General features: G+C 29.4%; 1 protein-coding gene across 1 annotated transcript in view; it reads right to left on the bottom strand.

The window, feature by feature from the left end:
* The window catches only part of LOC107450041 (neurotrimin), a 311,817-nt gene extending 293,043 nt beyond the window's left edge, over positions 1-18,774 (bottom strand). Inside the window, exon 1 of the mRNA XM_043043209.3 lies at positions 17,898-18,774. Coding sequence (XP_042899143.1) covers positions 17,898-18,036 — 139 coding nt within the window. The 5' untranslated portion in view covers positions 18,037-18,774. The remainder of the gene's footprint in view (positions 1-17,897) is intronic.
* Between the last annotated feature and the right edge of the window lie 3,129 nt (positions 18,775-21,903).

Here is a 21,903-nt window from a genome sequence, read left to right as displayed (position 1 = left end):
AAAGATGGTAAAACAGATATGATTTAATTTGAAAATGGTCACACTGAAGTGATAAACATGCAGTTAACAGTAAAACACTGATTTGGCAGTAAGTGCAGAAAACTAAAAGAACTAATGATTTTCAAACACTTGAAAAAGGCAGTTTAGGAACAAGATCATTAACAATGTAGATTTTGTTTTTTTATAATGTGGAAACTCTCCCGTAAATCGAGATCAACCCTTGAAATCAATTTATCAAATCTGTCAATTAAACCCATGGTATTCGGTTCAGCAACGTTTTGAGGTAGAATAGCGGCGGAGCTCTAGATACCTTGAAGGTTTTTATTATGATGTCTGAATGATCCTATAGTCACCCTATGTATAAGAGTTCACATCAACTTTAAATTTTGCATATTCCTAAGTTTTTGATTAAATTGATAGATTGTTAGAGGACCGTGAAAGTACTTTTGTTTTTAGGAAAAGAGATAACTTAGAATTTGTGTTCTGAAAGAATTTTTGATGCTTGGAAGCTAATTTTTAGTTTAACCTGAAGCTAAATGTTGGTGCTTTGTTATTTTGTTTTTAATCATGTGGAAAGTCTCCCACAAATTCAGATCAACGCACCAAAACTATTGATAAAATCTATCAACTGAAACTATAACATTCGGTCCAGCAATGTTTAGCGATAGAGTAGCGGAGGAGTTCTTGGTACCTTGAAGATCTTTGTTATGATGTTTGAATAATTGTTTAGTTGGTCTATGTATAAAAATCCACATCAACTTAAAATTTTGTAAAATCTCCAATTTTTGAAGAAATTTATAGGTTGTTAGAACACCGAAAAAGTACTTTCTTCAGAGAAAAAAAAACATGGGATTTGTGTTTGTGAAAGAATTTTTGATGTTTAGGAGCTATTTTTCGGTCCAACCAAATTGCTTGTCTCAGATTTTATTTATTCATATTTAGGAATATAAGCACGCTTAGGCATCTTTTTTACAATATCATTGATTGCCTTAAGAGAGATACTCGTAGCTGATTTCAGAAATTAAAATTTTTTTGAGGAACAGAGGTTAAAAGCGTTGAAGACCAGGATGTTAAATGCTGCAGTCTTTTGATTGTTGGATAAGAAGGAGAAAGGTGTGTTTCAAGAGAAACTGCAAAGAGTCTGTGGTACACAGTGACTTGAAAATCAGTCATCTTTACTGGTTAGCAATAAAGGAAGTTGTTCTCTCAATTGTAAATTGAATGCATGGGTGTATGGAATTTAGAACGACGTGACTTTCGTCAACGTAGACGTGACTTTCGTGAGCGTAGATTGACTTTCGTCCAAAACACAACAAGACAGTCATTAACATAGCGAGTATAGAATAAAAACTGCATAAACCCAAACAAGTGAAGCTTAAAATGAGGCATCTTAATATCACTTATTATGGACTGAATTACCCTGGCAAAATGTTCGATTTTCTCCCACCTTATAACTTTCAGTAATTTTGTATGCTTTGACCTAAGTTTTCGGAATTTTTTTCATCAATAAAAAAATATTTTTTTGATGATTTTGCTGCTTCTCCATAATTTTCAATTATTTGGAGGCCATTACTTTTTTTCTTACACTTACTGGCAATTTAATGTTTTTTTAACTGTTTCTTTATTACTTTAATATGACGTAACCTTCGTCGGATTTAAACATTTCTCTTTTAACATCCCTGTGAAGGTGATGAAAGTGAGCCATTGTGATATTAAACGAGTGTAGCAATTCATAAATTCCTACCCTTTGTGATATTTTAACGTCGTTTTTTTTTTAATAAAAATTTTAAAAAAACAAAATTTTTGATATAAATATTGATTCTGTTTATAACAGAATAAATATATAAACAGAATATTTCTTTGTCCAAAAATAACTAATATTATTGAATATTATTTTGTTTTGCGAAACTTGATAATAAAATGAAGAAAAAAAACTTATTTTTGTTTTAGATAAAAACGTGTGTACTAAATCTGTGCATGTATGCATTAGTAGAAGTAAAAAATATGATTTAACAATTAGAAAAACTAACATAATTTTTTTTAAAGAAAAACATTTTTGTTTTTCTAAGCTTATTCAGACCTCCCCAATGCTCTTCTTTTTTCTTTTTTCATGTTCCCAAACCATGGCAAGCAATTTTTACTAAAACAGTTTGACAACATAAATTTTCTTGGGACAGCTTTAAACTCATGAATTTTCATTTCCTTAAGGCACTTGTAAAGAAAAAAGAGAAAAAAGTAGCAGAACTGAGTAGGTTATTTTAAAGGAATTTAAAAACAGAGAAAAAAATGTTAAGAAAACTAGGATTAAAAAAATTCTTCGAAAGAAAAACCTCATAAAAACTATTGAAAAAGCAGGAAATGCTTTAAAAGTGGAGTTTAAAGTTATGTTTATGTTTCCATTATTTTTTTAAAGTTTTGAAACATTACTTCAGTTGAAACTAAGTTGATATCAGAAACTTGAAATCTCACTTGGGGAAAAAAATTCGGAAGGTCTTTTAACGGCTAAATCAGTGAACTAAATCTTAAAATGACAGCCATCTTATGAAAGTTATAAAGAATATGTTTTTATGCTATGCCTTAATTTAATGCCTTAATGAATAATTCTGATGATTTATTTTTTAACGAAGTTAATCATACATAGGTTGTTTACCTTTTTTAATATTCAAACTATTCAATTTTTCTTTTGCGTGACACGGCTTCTACTGAGAAGTTTGTGGTGGAAATTTACTCGATTTTGAAAGCTCTTGTAAACGTAACCATTCATTTTTCACATGTTCGTGGCCATAGCGGTGTTTTAGGCAATGAAATGGCAGACCAATTGGCTTGGGAATCTGCGTGTGGTGAAATAGACTTAAGGGTGTATGTTCCTGCTTCTCACTGGAAGCGTATCGCAAGCGATGAAATCTTTTCGGACAGGAATGCTCAATTTCTTGCTTCGTCTGGATCGCTTTGGACTGAAAGGTTCTTTCCATCAATTTGTCACCGTTTGCAATGCAAATTCTTTGCAACTGATTTCAAATTAACCCAAGTTTTAACAAGCCATGAAAATTTTAAGAGATATTTTTTTTTTGTTTCCGTCTGGCGACCAGTACACTTTGTACATGCGGCGATGTTGATGAAGATGCTGAGCACATTCTTCTTCATTGCAAACTGTATGCGAGTGCCCGAATTAAATTAAAGACTGATTTGAGGCGTCTTTCTATTTGCTGGCCACCTGTTTTTTTTCTTCAGAACTAGTCAAAAGCATCGAAAGTCTTGCTGCTTTGCGCAATTAAAAATGTATTGTTTGTTTTCTTCTTACTTTTGTAAGCCTCTTACTATACTTTGTGGTGCGTGAAGAGTTTTGAATCGTTTAAATAAAAAAAAACTATTAATAAAAAGGTAGTCAGTAATTTTTTGAATTTTAATTTGTACAATTATTTATGTTTTTAATTTTTTAACTTATAATTATAGGGACTTCATACTGTAAAACCAGAACAACAACATCTCCATTTATAGATACGAAGAAATTTTTGTAAGTCATTTTATAAGACAATTTTAGTAATTATTAACAATGGAGTGAGGTAATTGGATACCCGTCCTCCAGTCATAGTGCATAGCATTTTAAATTTCAATTGAATAAATAGCTTCTAGCAAAATCTTAGGACCATGGGAAGAGATCCAAAGGTGGCGAATTATCGACAGATAAAATAGCCAAAAACTAAGTCAATCTTGCGTTTTTAATATTAAATTTTAAATTATTTGGCTACAACTAAGTTAAAAATATATTTCGACATTCGATTTAGTCGCAGCAGTGAAATAATGAGTTATAAACTGGTACTGAATTGAAAAGTTAGCTGTTATATTTATTGTTAAAAAAACTAAAAATATTTATATTCGCTTTTTATAAAATGTGATAAAATTAAATAATTGGTTTAATTTAAGTCTAACGGGATAACGAATGATTAAAAGCTGAATTTATGAAACTAAAGAAAGTTTGAAAGCTATGAAATATGTAATGCCTATAATGGCATCAAAATATAATGTCACAGCATAAGTTTCCTTACAAGCAGAGCTCAAAAAAATTGCCAAACTCCTACAACGCATTAGTTAAAGCATTTTTATTTGTTTTCAATTTTTGATTTTTAAATGTGAATCAAAGTATGAGAACTAATTCAGCTTGTTAAATTTTGTTTAAATAGGTTATATAAATTTTCTGAAATTTCAATTAGATGTTACATTTCCTGATCTATAAATAGAAATTTCAGTTAAAAAGTGAATCATAATTCTGTAATGAGTTCATATAATACCCGTGCACTCCTATATTTTTGTCAAAAAATATAGAAACTTAATATTTTTTTAAACAATTTCATAAAATTAACATATTTAATTTCATTACTAAAAATTGAAGAATCTATCTTGAATTGATAAATAATGGTACAATGAAATAAAAGAAACATGATTGCAATATAGAATTAAACTTAAACTAATATATATATATATATATATATATATATATATATATATATATATATATATATATATATATATATATATATATATATATATATATATATATATATAGTACAATTAAAAAATAGATGTAAGCATTGCAGAAATTCTTCAGGAGTTAACTCGCGTGGATTCATTAATAATTCCTTTTCTTTAAATAATTAATCAGGGGCCACCCTGAATGACATAAATTAGGAGTTTTTCTGTAAATAATTGTTTAGTTTTAATAATTTTTATTTACAGAAAATGAATTATCAGTAAATCTATGTATGGTGCTACCAGAACTCCTGAATTACATTCATGTATAATTTATTTCACAGTATTATCTTTCAATTTAAGTAAAATTATATATTTCTCATTAATGTATTTAAAGAAAATATTTTGGCTTACGTTGCTTTATCACTTTTACAGGTTTGACTTACACAGGTATAGTACTGAAATCCATACGAGACTCTAACAGAATTATTAAAGCAAAAATGACGCAGTGGTTTTTTCATTACATTCATTATTATGTTTCACATTATCTTAACAATACATCCCTTTTCCAAAAAACTTAGTTTTAAAAAGAAATTCCTAAAACAGATTAAATGAAATTTCGTAAACTCAATTCTCGAAAATAAGAACTAAGAACTCATTGCACTAATAGGATTTAAACCCTTAATTAAATTTTTATCCTTATCAGCTCCATTTTAAAAAATATATTCTGTATTTAAACAAAAACCATATTTTTCAATACACTGGTCACGGTGAATAATTCCTAGTTTCATTAAATGGAATAATTTTTTTAAAAAACATTCAAAGAGGGCTGTATCTTTATTTTTGCCATTTCACTTTCAGAAATAAAACTCTTACTTCTGACAATCTTGCAATCCTTCAGTTGCCTTTCGTTAATTTTGAGAATAATTTCGCCTCAAAACCATGTGATTTGTGATGAATGTGATTTGCGATGATTTGTGATGAAATGTGAACTCTCAAACACATCACGAAAATGTTTCCTTAACTTGGAACTTCATCGCAATGCATTTCGGGAGTTAGTTAACTGGAATGAAGATATAAGTCGACCGGTTAGTATGGCGTCAAGAAGTTCAAATCCCGATTCGGGTATAGATGAAATTTATCTCTCGGTTCTATCTGTCCTTCTTGTGTTGTTGGTATGATGTTGATTCACCTATATGGTGCTCACGAAAAACTGATCAATAGTGTCACCCGTACCTAATTTTTTTCTGAAAAATTTAATAGAATATAAAATATTTGATTACTTCTGACTAAATCCATTACCTCGAAGAAGTAGCGATTTGTCCATCTCTTGCGGTCATTTTCCCACCATGCAGATATTTACACCTACGCAAATGACCAACTAATTAAACTTAACATTTTAAAGCATATTGTGTGCTAATGTGTATTATTTATATTTCTGTCGTTTGTTTATTTATGAATTACTCGTGCTCTTGAGAAAGAGTAATATGTAATACACAGTTCTATATAAATTCAACACCAATCATTTCCCATAGCAACTGACTTATTGTTTGAGATATATCATAGTACAAATAGTACACATCATTCCTAATAGCCACTCAAAGTCTTAGACTGTTTCCATAGCAACCAAATTTCATCTCACGATAACATGGGCAATGGGTTCATCATGGCTATCTCTAAACTGTAAATGTTCATACAATCCAGATAATAATTGATGATTATCGAATAAGTTAATAAGCTGACATGATTAAGTCATTACGTCCACTTGGGAAAGGGATAGTTCCAATACCATGTTCTACATTGCACGTGCATTTGATTTCCCTTGCGTTGAGTCTATAACGATATAGAATACTGACTACATTATACTGCGTTATTCAATTATTAAAGCCTGGAGAGAGTACACGATAAGTTCCAATGCTCATTAACATGTAACATTCAGAGGCAAAGGTCATGATATTTCATTTGAAACACTCAATTCTTCCACAAGTATGCATAGATAGTATCTACCCTTGCAATTTACAAATTATGAATTCAAAAAGGGTGGAGTGTGCCCTCTTGTTAAGATTTGCATATCAACACACACGCTCGGTGTTTCTAATGGCGCTACTAAAACCATACGAACTGAATTATGGTAAAAAGAAAGAAGTCGACAGATAACGAGATTAGGTACATGAACTTCCAAGAAAATTAGATATTTAGTATTTAACTTGAACAGCAGAACTTCTGCCAGGCAAATCATGGTAATGTTTTTCGTCGAATAAGAAATCAATACCATTTACAAATGTTGCTACATGTCACTTAAATTCTAAACATAAATTTCCAGCCCTGGTTCGGGCAAATGAAATGTTTATTTAATTACAAATATCGATTTTTTTGTATTATTTCTTAAAGAGCATTTTATTTTATCGCAATCTTTAAGATAAATTTGAGTAGTTACTTTTTGTATAGCAATTATAGACTAGATTCAGTTCCCAGACTAGTTCTACAGACTAGATTCTGATAATTACGGACTAGATGATAAGAAAAATAGCATGTATATTCATATATTTTATTTTAATCATAAACGTTTAATTAAAAATTAACTAAGGAACAGTTAACCATTTTCATGTCCATGTCTCAAAAAGGGGACATGGGCTTTGAGTTTGAATTTAATGAGCACCTAAATTCTACATGGTATTACTTATTATGTATTTAAAATTTATGTTATGAAGTATTTTTCGCATTTAGTTTGATTGCATTTCTATTATTGTTTGATTTTTTATGAATTTTAGAAGTTAGTTGCAATTTAAAAATATATATATAATTCAGCTTCTTATATAACTTACAAAAAATCCAATTTCAAAAATACTTCTACTATATTTACAAGCTTTTAATATAAACCTCCGTTAATCATCAAATTCAAAATTTTTTTTTAAAATGTTAAAGTCAAAATATTAGTTTAAAGACAAAGATTCTGCTTTTGGAACATTGGCGTTTCAAGGTTTCTATTTTTAGGCTTCAAGCGAATCCCTTAATTAAGTTGTGTATATTTCATTCACTTTTTATGACACTTATTCAAGATAAATAATGATATTTAAATAGAAAAAAAGGGGATGAATGTGTTCATGTGTTACTCTTGGTGATATTATTTCGCAGGAGATCTATAAAGAAGTGATAGTGACAGAATACTTAGCAATATAAGATTTGAGCTATTTCATGCGAAGTGTTTTACTCTTTCTCTGAAATTTTAATAATAATAAAAAATTCTTTATCTTAGTATAAAGACTTTCAATTAGCTGTTATACGTTGAGTTATTTAGCAATGATAGAGTTAAAATTTAACATCCAAAAGGTTTTACAATGTGCTCCCAACTATGATATTAAATATATTATTGTTATTCATAGTTTTTGTTTTCCGATTCTTAAGGTTTTTTTTACTTCCACTCTAAATTTGTTGTCATTCAGGTACTTACAGGAAAGTTCGTTACTTTTTATTTTATTTTTAATTTACAAATTTTATTTGAGATGAGCAATATGTCTTAAGGATGCATAGCGATAGAACAAACAATGACCCTGTAAGAAATCTTTTTTATCTCAGAAGTATAAAATTATTTGTCAGCAGAAGCCTTATGAACCACTAGTTTTAATGGATAAAGAAAACATAGATAAAAATAGCATTGATCTTGTTAATTTATTATATATTTTGAAGTTGACAATCAGATCCTACGCCGTTTGAATTTTCATTCTAAATTTATGAGAAAATAACAAGCAGCAGACTTCGCAATTTATCGTACAGTTTACGGCAAAAAAAACATTTTTTATTATTACGGTTTTAAAGCCGTTTCCAACTAGTACAGTTATAAAACTATGAAGAAGAAACTACCGGTTTTTTAACCATTTACAATTGACATGGTTTCATATTCAATAAGTATAGTGGATAACCTTTTTGTTAGGTAATGGGTCTTGGAGAGTACAGGGCACAAACTGGGAAATGCATGACACTGGAAACACTTCGTGTGTAATGAAGTGGGAATAGAGGAAATATAGTTTTGTCAACCCTGGGGATCAAACGCCCGTCATGGTCGACTAGTCACTAATGAGATTGACAGATTAGATCTCTCAGCTAAAAAACGAACGCAGTTACGAAGAACTAAGCGGCTTCATTAGGTGGACTTAGATAGTGCGATGAAATTCTGGTTGCTTAACCGTATGAGATTAAAGTTAAGAAACCGTTTCTCTCACAGTTAATAGTTTGATTATTATCTTATTTAAAGTTCATTGACTGTTTCGTTGGAATATGGTAAAATAACGATTAAATAAATTATCGTTTTATTTTTTCCAAGAAATTTCAAACAGTGTAGAATCAAGTGCAAATAAAATACGAAAAGTAAGAGCTCAATTTTGAAATCGAAAACGAAAAAAGAAATTTGATAAGAACAGAATTGAAAAAATTGGGAACAATTTAGAAATGTCAGGAATATATGAATTGTGCTCCCCTTGATGATATTTTAAAAACTATCCCTGTTGAATATGTGAAATATCTCGTCAATATATAATAATTTTATGCTTTAAAAAAAGTTTAACTATTAATTTATTTCAAAAAGGATATTTTATATTTTCAGTGATGTTCTTAACCACCGCCATTAAAGAATTCACTTGTCAAACGCTGATTTCCAAATAAAAAAATGGAACGTCCCTCGAAACGCATTTTTCCTCTCATTTTTTTTAAAAACTTTTATTGTCTTTAGATGGAATTCAGTATAGTGAATTTTATCAACACTTTCAGAAATAACACTTTTGGTGGTTCTGCAATCCTTGAGCTTTATTTCGTTGATTTTAAGAGCTATTTTGTCATGAAATCACGTGATTGGTAACAAAACGGGAACTCTAAAATATACGACGAAAATGCTTCCTAATCTGAAAAATCATCGCAGTTCATTGGTAAAGGTCTTTAACTAGAATTACGAAATTAGAATGAGGACTAGACGGATGGAAATAACTTTATCGCCCAGTATGTTTTTCACAAAGATCGCCTCGCACCAAGAAGATCACGGGTTCGAATCCCGCTTCATGCATGGGGGTCATTTATCTCTCTTTCCTCTTTGCCTTTCTTATGTTGTTAAGGTGACATTGATCCAGCTATACGGTTCCCACGATAATGTTATTATTAAAAAAATAATTAGTTTAGTCACCACGAAGTTTCTTTTCTTTTTTTTTTTTTGAACAAAATGGAAGGACGAAATTTTACTTTACTATTGACGAAATTCGTTTCTTCGAAGAAGTGCCGATAGAAATTTCGTCACTTTGACGAAATGCTCACTTGGAGCATATTTCAGGAAATAGTTTCTTAAAATTTGAGTATCTATCTTTCACACTGAAATTTCAAGTTAGTTGGTATGCATTTTTGGTTTACTTTTGGTAATAAAAGATTAATTTTTGATATTCTTTTAAAGAAAAATTAATTATAAATTACGCATTTAGCTCCTTTTTTTAAATAAATAACAACCAGAATTATGCAAGACAGGAAAAATAAAATTAAATCGAATAATCCAATAATTAAAAAAAATATTCTACCAATATATATTATCAAACTAAAAACGTTACAATTGAATGACCAATGAGCTAAGACTACTACAACTAAATTAAAACTCTTTAAAATTATAAACTTTAAAAAATTTATATTTTATGGATATCTTTGTAAACTATTTGTATTTACATCAAACATTTTATACGAGTATACATTTATAATGCCTAAATGGTCTCATAAGCAATTCATGATAATCTAAACTTCTTCATTGTGGTTTTTTTGATAAAGAAAACTAACATCATTTCACCAACGAAAATAAAATAAGCCAAAGTTTAACTGCCTTACATTAAAAACTAAAATATAATTTTAAATCACATTTCTGTAATTTTAAATATCAGTTTGTTGTAGACATTTATTTATGATTTAGAGTGTACAAATGGTTTTTATATTTAAAAATATCATTAGTTTTTTTCTGAAAACTGTTAATTTGACGAGTTTTTCCTACCTAGATGGAAGAAAAACAATAAACGGAAAAAATTTATGTAATGTCTTAAAATAAAAAAAAATAATAGTGATATTTTTTTTTAATTTTCTGAACCCATGCATTGCAGTGCTGAACTAACTTTTCAGATATTAAAATTTTAGACCACAAACGTTTTTAATTACACATAACAGTAGTGTTTTACATATAGAGCACTGGCTAAAAATAGGCAAAACTTATCCTTACAGCCTCTAATAACTGAATAATTTTTTTTTTAAAAAAAGTTACAGAAATAGCATATTACGCTGTAAAAAATTCCAACTCAAGTATAAAGCACTTGCACTTTGGGTGCAGAAACCATGAAGTCCATTTTTTACCATAAAATATTATACCATAATTTTTACTGTAATCTTTATTTAACTTACATTTTTTTTTAAAAAAATGGCCTTAACAGACAATAATTTAACTCTTAAAAGCATAATTGTCTCGTTTAACTACTGGAAAATTAGTCATGCTATGTTTGCGCTAAAAAATGATAAAAATATTTCGTTTGTTCTCATATATTTTAAAACAATTAATCTTCCTTGACTGTAATGTATGTTTTTTAACTTTATCTAAACTAACAAATTAGTCTTATAGTTTTTGTAGCGTTTAAAAGCATAAGTTGTTAAATATACTGCAGTAAGAATGTAATTTGTTTAACGTTAATTAGATACACCAATTATTTTAAGAACAAATTAAATATGAAAAACAAGCTTAATGTTACTTTCACTCCTTCAAGAAAAATATGTTTTAAAATATGTTTTCCGATCATATCACCGATAATATCACTGATTTTTAACACTGATTATGAAGATCAATAAAATATGAAGTTTTGCTTGTATTTTACAATATTAATTTGTGATTTATCTTATTTTTTTCCGTATAATATTTTCTGTAGCACTATGTAAAGCAAATCAATTTAAATCAATCAAAAAATGAAAAAAAAGAAACAATTTTCTTTGTATTTTATGGGGAGAAATAAAATATTAGCATTAATGCATTTGCTACCAATACACTGTTCTTCTACAGTGAAGATTTAGTGCACAAATAACTGTAATATAAATCATTTATCTGAAAATATTGAGATTTTCTTTTCTTGAAAATTTAATAAATGATTGTTTATCAACTAAAAAGTAGTGTAGTTTAAGATAATAACACTAGTAAACGATATAGACATCAAGATGATAAATAATACTGTACCCATCATTGATATAGAAATAAACTGTAAAAATTCCGAATGAAATTGCGTTCAAAAATATTGACACTCCGAATGCAGCATCCGTAAAATTCCTTTTTACCTTAAAATTCTGAACCACAATTTTTACTATAACATATATATTGTTACAATGCTGCAGTGGCCCAACACTAAATATTACTGTAAAATACACGGATTATTGGCGTTTTGTTTCGGTACGTTTTACGGTTATATAGAAGTTTACAGTGAAAAGTACTGGCATCCCGAGTGATGGTACGTTTTTTAATATTTTTTTACGGAATTTTTTGCAGCGTATATAAAATGGCTAATTATAAACCAATAGAGGGTTCAATGAGGTGACATGTGATCGAATTCCAGCGTAGGCCCACCGATACGAATTCTGCACCAGTCTGGTACTGATCACAGTTATGACGTAAAATATATCCTCAGTGATTGACGAATAGCGGGTTAGAATTCATTTGCCATCAGACCAACTGTGGGAGATTTTCGTGATTTTCTTCTCCTTGTAACGCAAATGCGGGTTAGTTCCCTAAGAATATCCTCCAATAAGACAAATGTCTCCCAATACTAGATACAGGAGTTTCCTTGTCTTCTGGATTTGGATAAAAATTACGAGGATACGGAGTTAAATATTGATAGTCGTAAATCCAAGTATTAGGTTGGATGCTCAACGACGGTTATAAAGTAAAATGTATACATTAAGATGAATATATGTATCTAATTTTGTGTTAATACTATTACGCCATATTGTTTTTTCTTGATTGAAAATAATTGTATTGAAACTTTACAAAGTAGCTATTTCGTTCTGTAAAATTTAGAAAGGGAATCGTTTGCCCAAATAAACTATAAGTGATTGCATAAGGAAAGATAAATATTTGTTCGAAAAGGTGCTGGGAGGGACTGAAGAGATAATTCTTCTAAGATCTCCCACCAGATTAAACTAAGTTAGAAACAAAGACTCAATCTTGACTGATTGGATTTATCCCGCAGAGAATTTCGACAATAGGAGTAAATCCTACAAACTGGCTATTAATTACCGCCTATTGTTAAATCTGAACTTCTCTAGTTGATTGGCTGGCCACCAAAACAGAGCGAATAGTCGGAAAGGAGGAAACATTTCAATTGTGCCGCCTGCCAATGTTGTTCTGATAGTTGCAAATAAATAGTTTCAAGAGTACCTCTGCGTTTAGTTGTGAAATTCTGCGTAATTAGCATAGAGACATGTGTAGAATTGCGGTACTAATTAGTTGAAAATTCCGGAAGGCTTTGAGCTTTTATACACTTGAACTAACTTTATAAATAGGATTACTATACCAACCCAGCATGCAATGTGTGTAAGGAGAGTATTTAAAAATATGGCATAAACAAAATTTTAAAATGTTGTTTATGGATCTTACAGGATTAAAACATTTTATTGAGAAAAATTCTATCTATATTAATGAGTATAAATTTAAGAACAAATACATTTATAAAAATTATTATCAATCATGCATTGTAAGAAATTCTGGATCAAAATACGATATAAGGTACCGACAAAATATTATTCCTTGATTTTTGCATAAATATTTATTTAATTAGATCGAGAAAGTGGTAAGGTAATAATTACCGAAAAAATAACGTTATATCAGATTTCTCCCGTAACATATTCCGATAAAAAATGATTTTACGGTAAAATAAGTATCGGCAACTTGATTTACTTTTTCATAGATCCTGAATTTTTTTAAAATGTGCATGCTAATTTAATATCTTATTAAGGACAGAGTTTAAAATAAATTTTTGCTTAAAACAGATAAACGGTTGGAAAAATGAAGAAAAAAAATAATAATTGGCAAAGGAAAATTTTACTTGCATTAAAATAATTGAGTTAATTGAGTTCACTAACATAATATAATCAGGTTGCTTAAACGTTAACTGCACAGTAAAAATCCATTCTTATTGTGAAATATTGTACCGTAATATTCATAGCAATATTTATTTCATTTATTATTACTATAAAAGCTCCGGAATATTAGATTTTTTGTTCTGAAACATGTTTCGGTTAAAAGGGATTTCATAGTAAGAAGTACAAGTAATCTGAGTGCCGATACTATTTATCATAATTTGATACGGAATTTTTTGCCGTGTGTCGAAAATTTATTAAAAAGTTTATTCTTCGCAATATTCAGCAGTTGATCTTTTTTTTTCATCTTCTTTTCACTATCCTAAGTCATATTTTTTCTTTAATAAATCATTACCACAATTTTATTAAATGCTTTTATTTTATTAAAACAAACTCCCTAAATTTAAATAGGGGAGATGTGCATTAGTATTTATAAGGATAGTGAAAGATATTTTTGAATTCTTATATTTATGAACTTTATACCTTGATAAAATCTAATTAAATTTCTTAAAAACATTTAATGTACTTATTTTTTCTAATAATTTTGAGAATAATTAAAATTGTAATAATATTTAGCACAAAAATACCACCAATATTTCTAACATAGTATCTATGTTTATAGTTAAATTCGTATATAGATTATTGTTACTCTTTTTTGCTTCAATTTTTGTGAGTTATCGACATCAAATTCTTTTTGAAAAATATTTTTTAAACAAAACGACAATCTAAGTCTCAAAAAGAATTGAATAATTATAATTGGAGCCGCTCCAATCATCTTACAAATATTTTACCAAATTTTTCAACATTCCAAATTTTTTAACACATAGAGCGATTTCTTCTTACAACTTGCGGTACGGTACAAATATTTAATACAAAATCATGTATAAATTTATGTTATGTATAATTAAGACAATAAATTATGTATAATTAAGACCTACTATGTGAAGACCTAAATTTGAGTAGGGCATCAACTCCACTAATTAAATAAAATAGGAACTTTTTTTCGTATAAGTTCATGCAAGTCATTTTTTATAAACAAGTACATCCAATTATTTTTTCCGCCAAACAGATTATACCGAAATGCAGACAGAATAGATAAAACAATACAACAGTTAGATATTACTTATGTATTTTACAACTGAACAGAAATGCACTTATACTCCGAAATCTGTATAGATACTCTAACCTTTAAGATTGTATTTACTACGTAAATTATTACTTTTTATGTGAAAACAAAGAAGAAAAACGTACTGCAAATTGTTGTATGAATGATTCGATTACAACATTTTCCCCCCGTATTGTTAAAATGTTAAAGAAGTATTAAAAGGCGGTTCTTACCGGTACTCTAACTTATGAGAATTGATTTTCTTCTTAGCTTATTCTATTTTTCATTAATTCAAATGGTTAAGGCTCTTAAAATGTAATATGGTGTGGAATTTATTGTAAATGATATTATAATATAAATTTTTTGTTTACTTACAAGAATAAAGAATCAATAATCCTCCAAACGGTTAAAATAAATGACTAAAATTTTATTTTAACGTTCTACGATCTCACAATAACTAAAAATAAGAAGTAGAGAGATTTGACAGTAAAACTAACGATGATTTTCTCTAAAATTTAAATTTAAGAGCCGATTGTTTCTAAAAATTATAAAAGTAAAAATTATATAAGCTTTAGAATATTTACTAATTTTGCACATGCTAATTGTGTTTAAAACCGCAAAATGAAAAATTTACTAGGTTTTATAATGAGTTCATGCGCTTGATTTTATTGTAGATCGATGTAGTAATAAGATAGACTGTGATAATGAATCTAATTAATTTCTTTTGGAATGAAAATATTCCTTTTATACATTGGGTGAAAAAACACCAGTAAACAAAAAGTTTTATTAGTTAAATTAAATTTTTTTTCAACACCGTGATTTTCAATTTAAATGATTTGCAAAATGGCAAATTTTTTTTTAAATTTTTGAAAATTTGATGTCTTAAGAGAGAGCGATAATTTTTTGTGCATGCTAAACATATTATTTAAACACTAGTTCATTTAATTTTTAGCAAAAACATTTTTGAGACACAAAAACGGGCTTTCTTATGGATTTTAATATATTCTATAACTTACAGCGTATTTATTAATAAAATTCAAATATACTAAATCCATGACCAATGGATGATTACTTAATCATTGATAAAAATGTCTCCATAACTCTAAATGCTTACTAAAAATTGTAAATAGTTATTTTGAATCAAATATCCTGCAAGGGGGCACTTAGAAGCATTATAACGAGGCGAAATCACATGAGTCTCGGCGATTCAATTGAAATGGTTTGTAAATTATATATGCTCAGTTCGAGAAATAACCTTAATGTCCTTCACGGGGAAAAGCATAATTCTCCACTATTATACCATTTATAAAGGAGATGCATGCCTCTTTATTTTGCCGAAATTGCAACACGTTTTTGATTAGATGTGTACAGCGCACTGCTGCGGTAATAAGCCTAACTACTAATTAAACCATGTTACTAACTAATTGTCGCTTTCTTTATCAATTTTCGATCATCAGTGATTTATTTTTCTAATTTTGTTATTTTTTCATAAGTAATTTGGACTAAATGTAAGTAAGCAAATATAATGTATGCGCATTTGTCTTAGAAAAAGTAAATTACGATTTTATTTAAATATTTCATCGGAAAATAATTTTTTCCATAAATTGTATTATCATTACGAATTATTTATGTGTTTGGTATGCATCATTAATATTTCTAATTTCAACAGAAGAATAGATATGAATACGGGATTACTTTTATACTAACATTATAGACGTTTTTAGCCATATTATCAAGATAATTATTTTTCTTTTCCCTTTTTATAGTAGATTTCGAAAAATAGAAAGGAATTAAAAAGATGTGAACACAGTGTTCTAATGTTAACTTTATAAATAAAATATGAAATCTTGGAGCAATGAACTTCTTTAGAAAGTAGATACTTTATTGTTTCAACCTATAATCATCTTAGATTCTTGTTACCTTAAAAGTTTCCTTTCACGCAAGTTGTTTTGGTTCTAATATGAGGATGTTGCATGCAGGAACCAATTTTTTAGAACTGAAATACATGCTGACATAATATGTTTTATAAGCAATATGTGTGCTAAGACAGATAAATTTATATTATTATTAATATTGGACTGTATGTAAGTGAAATATTTTTGTTTGACTTAAATTAAAAACATAAATCTGGGACAATATCAAGTACTACATTTAGTGTTTCAAAATATGTTTTTAAAAATATTTGTAACCAAACATCGACATTAATTCAAAAATATTCACCATTGTACTTGCCGAGATAAAAATATTTTAAATTCAACACATCAGTTCTGTGTACTATGGCTTTATATAAAGAAAAAGTATTATAATATGTAATAGAATAGTTGTATAAATTTATACTGTATAATATACATTAAAGATTATCAACAAAGTACTCAATAAATGTTCAATCTTATCAGTAAAATATTAAATTTTTAAAAAAATAAGTTAAATCTTTTTAATAATATGGAATTTTACATAAGATTTGTTTTATATGAGAAAAATATCCAATTATTTTCTCTATAACAGCAATATTTTCAAAAAATAGCCATTTTATTTTAACCAAAAAATATTGTGGAACTTTACTTCTAAATAATTTTAATATGAAACGCAAATGCGACGCTCTAAGGTAAAGAAACACTCTATGCTCCAGTTTTAGAATCATGCATATGTTTTTAGAATCATGTATGTTTGTTTTGGTACTTTTTAATTCCTGAGTGACATATAGAGACTATAAAACTATATATTTTATTGATATAATAGGCGATTATCACTTCACTGTAAAATATTCCAGATCAAATTACGATATAAAGTACCGGCACTTTGATGCATCATACCTTAAATCCATTTTTACCGTAAAATATTACCCCTCAATTTTTACAGTAATATTTAATTAGAGACATTCAGTGATTTTACTGTATTATTACTTTAAAAACTTACGAAAATTTATACGAATTCAGAATTTCGTTCCACCACACGGTTCGGAAAAAATTTTCCGTATTTGTTCCAGAATATTTTACAGTGTTCAATGATTGCAGGATCTATTGACCCAATTATTTTGGATATCACTGTTGTCGATAATAATGAAAATATTTTTTTACCCCTCTCAAAACAGAATAGTGCTCATCAAATTTTGTTTTAAACAATAAATAGTAAATTCAAATAAGAAAGAGTTTGAGTACGTTGTAAATTATTGGCTTATCGATGAATAGAATTTACAACTTACCGGATGTAGACTCAACTTCCAACTGCATAAACTGCATCACAACAATTATTCCAAGTATGGTAACTAGCTTATTGATTGAAAGTTTAGCTAGTATGTTTTGAAAATAGCAAGTTATAAAACAGCTAGTATTTTCCATCATGCTTTCTTGTTCAGGAAATCAAATATATCTATATTTACGGTATAGAATTATCCAAACAAAATTGTTTCTCTAAAATTTTCTTGAGTATCCCGAACTAATGGTTTTTAATGTTTTACGCTGTAAATGTTTCATATTGCAACGGATATATCCAACATATAAAAAACATGTAATATTTTCAAGTAGTTTAAATCGAATATCAGTAACATGAAAAAAATAAACAAAATAAAATATCACTTTCACAAATTTTAGTACAAATTAAAATTTTGTGAGTCTCCTGGTAGCTTTAAAAAATTAAAAAATGTGGATGACAGTTTATTATCTTAACCATTTTTAATATTATAATCATTTTGAAAACGTTCTTTTTTTCCAGATATTTTTCACATTTTGACAAATATTAATCAGATGTTTACCAAATATTATAGATTAGAATAATTTAAATAATCACATGACTTGCAGAAATTCACCGGACAACTACAAAAGTTGTTGTTTAGTATAAAGGGAAAAAAAGGGGAAACAAAGTTTGCACTTTTCCCTCTTCTCTTTCCACAAAACTTATTTTGCACTGAGAGAAACAACTAGGGATCATTCAGAGAAAAGAAGAGAAAGGAGAGGATGCTGAATGAGTCCAACGCAGTGGTCTGACTGGGGCGTCTCGGCAGGAGAAGGTGCGACAGAAGCGCCCCAGCGCCCTAACTACAGGGAAAGGGGCGGCCGGGTAAGCAACGACAGCGCCTATGCTCAGAAAGATGTCACGTGGTACCCCCACGAAAGAACAGGAAGAGGAAGTCTCCCTGAGATCACGTGATCGGATGCTGTTGCAGTCAAATTTTTCTCTAATGATTCAACGTGCATCAAAATTAACAGCAAATCCTAAATTAAATGTTCTGGGATTGAATCATGCATGTTCGCCTGCAATTGCATTTCTTAGGATATTCGGTTGTTTTGAGACATCTTAGAATTGATCACTAAACAAATTTGAGTCGGCTTATGTTGCTTTTTCGTAAAACAAACCTGTTTTTTTTTCTGTGTAATACTTTACAGAAATGAAATAATTGCTCAAATATTTTCAGTAGTTCAATAGTAAAATTTAAATTTTTTTTTGAAACTTAAACAATTTTCTTTTTTAAATTAACTGTTGTTTGTTATTTTTTTACTTAATATTCCCCTCCCCCTTTTTTTTCATTTGTCTATTATTTTTCTTTGTTTTCTTCGTTATGAACTTATATATATATATATATATATATATATATATATATATATATATATATATATATATATATATATATATATATATATACCGAAGAGCCATTACATTATGACCACCTTCCATCTATAACGATGGGATCGCCCAGGGTTTCATACTTTCTCGCCCAGAAACAATGTTTTCATGGGGCACATTAGGTCCCATAATCCTCATAGAACAATCCCTGACGTCTGTAAGCTACTTGAACATAGTTGCAGACCAGGTTCACCCATTCATAGCAACAGTTTTTCCTGTGCAGGATGGAGTTTACCAACAGGATAATGCACCATGTCATAAGGGTCGAATCGTCGAGGAACATTCCAGTGACTTTCAAGTCATGTCTTGGTCCCAAGTTCACGTGACGTTAATCTAATGGAGCATTTGTGGTCCTACTTGGAAAACCAAATTCGTGCTGCTACGCTACCCCCTCGCAATGTGAGGGAATTGCAGGACCAGTTGGCGAGCGCTTGGTACCAGATATCTCAGACTACCTAACAGCACCTTGGTGCTAGCAGCTTTGAGGGCTGAAGGTGGTCCTACATGTTATTAACCTGGTGGTCCTAATGTAATGGCTCTTCGGTGCATATGTATAGATATATCTTGTTTTAAATTATATTTTGTTGTTGATCGCAGTTATCATGGCATTCGCTTGTTGTCTTGAAACTTCTATGGGTTTATTGTGAAATTCATTTAAATCATGTTCTGCTGTTTCTTTAAACAACAATCCAATTCTTCCCAATTCAAAAATTTTCACTAGTAAAATATTTTTCCTTTTTTTCCTAGCTGCTGAATTGATAGAATGTTAAAAAAAATTCCTTTGGAATACAGCAAACATTTATTTGTGTGTATTATATGTATTGTCCAAACATTATTTCATTGTTTGTATTTAATCATGGCACTAGCTTGTTTTGAAAAATTTTTGGAGGATTTTAGGCCACTTTAGTCCGACCATATTGTTTTTTTGTACAACAAACTAGTTTTTTTAGAATGTAATTTTTTTTAGCAGTTAAACAATTGTAAGATTATTTAAAAGAAGCTCAACAGATAGAATGGTAAAAAAATATTTTTTGAAAGTAACTAACAGTTGACAGCGAAGAGAAATTCTGGCAAAATTTCCTTACTGTATGGTAAAGACATTTCCGGTAAATAAATAATAGTTCTGCCTAAGAAAACCAAACTTTACGGTGTTTAAGCCATTCATTTAGTAATTTTTCGTTCATATATTAACGGTTTTGTCAGAAAGTTTGGTTTTTAAAGTTTTAGTTCTAATTACCACACATTTATTAAAAATACAAAACTGAAAAGTGAATTTCACCATGTTAATGATTTTTTTTGTCATGCTCTAATTTATGACAAAATAACCACATTTAAACATGATTAATAAAGTTTATCAAAAATTAAAAAACATTATTTCCTTGTTAATTTTACCAAAATCATTCCCAAAAATCTTCTGTAAAAGTTACCAAGCATTTTGGTCTTACCATAGAGAGAGAAATGCATGTAAATTTATTCTATTCTGGTAGTTTTAACCATACATGTACTTTGTACTTTGTCGATAATTGTATAATTTCAAAATATTATCAGTTATTTTAAAAAATCTATGAAAGAAACTTTTATGGAACCTTACCCAAAATGGATAATCCATCATGCGTGTTGAGGCTCACGAATGCAGCCCCTAAGAATTGTTAATGCACTCGCTCTCTGTGCTGGAGATTTCTTTTAATAAATATACCCTGTGCTAATAACAGTTCTATTTGTTGCGACAGTTAAAAATTGAGTCGTGGTTCCAGCGAAAATCTTGCCTTAAATGATTTGAACTGGGTTCGAATCACATCGATAGCTGAATGATACGAATTCCTTACCCAGCTCAAACAGACCACAGTGCTGTTGTGAAATACCCTCAGTGGTAGACGGATCATTTGTTAGAGTCCCCTTGCCATCACGCTAACCGTTGGAGGTTTTCTCCACTCTAACTGTTCTCGTGGTTGGTTCTCTCCACTCTATCAGTCTGTATACTTCTATCAGTAGAGCTGCGGGTGATGGGCAACCTTTGTTTGAATGGGTATCAATCTGAAATCTGAATACATCGGGTGTAATGAAATTTCACCCGATGTATTCAGATTTCAGATTGATGATTCTTGGATTCAAATTTCTATTAGGCAATAGCTGTATAAGATCTGTTGTCTATAAGTGATATTTTTAAGCTAGTTGAAATTCTATGTAGCTTCCAGAAATTTACTATATGGCTATCAACGATGTTTGTAAATAATGGTCACCACCATTTCTTACCTTGAATCTTGATGCGGTATTTATCTATGGCACTGTGGTGTATGTCCACACCTCCCATATGCTTTTTGTAATCCAAAATAACGTTCAGCTGTGAAGTCACAACTTCTGTTCGTGAGTACGGATGGCTCAATTCGCCTTCCAATGAGGCAAACCGTGTTCAAATCCCGGTGATGGCTGGTTGATACTATTCCTCACGCGGCTGACGCTGATCACAGTGCTGACGAAATATCGTCAGTGGTAGATGGATCATGGGTAAGAGTCCCTTTGCAGTCAGGCTAACTGTGGGAGGTTCTCGAGGTGTTCATCTCCACGTAACGGGGTTAGTTCCATCAAAA

This window comes from Parasteatoda tepidariorum, chromosome 8 (assembly GCF_982258835.1).
Source record: "Parasteatoda tepidariorum strain Cologne lab strain chromosome 8, Ptep-v5.0, whole genome shotgun sequence".
NCBI classification, from domain to species: domain Eukaryota; kingdom Metazoa; phylum Arthropoda; class Arachnida; order Araneae; family Theridiidae; genus Parasteatoda; species Parasteatoda tepidariorum.
Note: the sequence above shows the minus strand (reverse complement) of the source record. Positions and strands in the feature narration are given on the sequence as shown.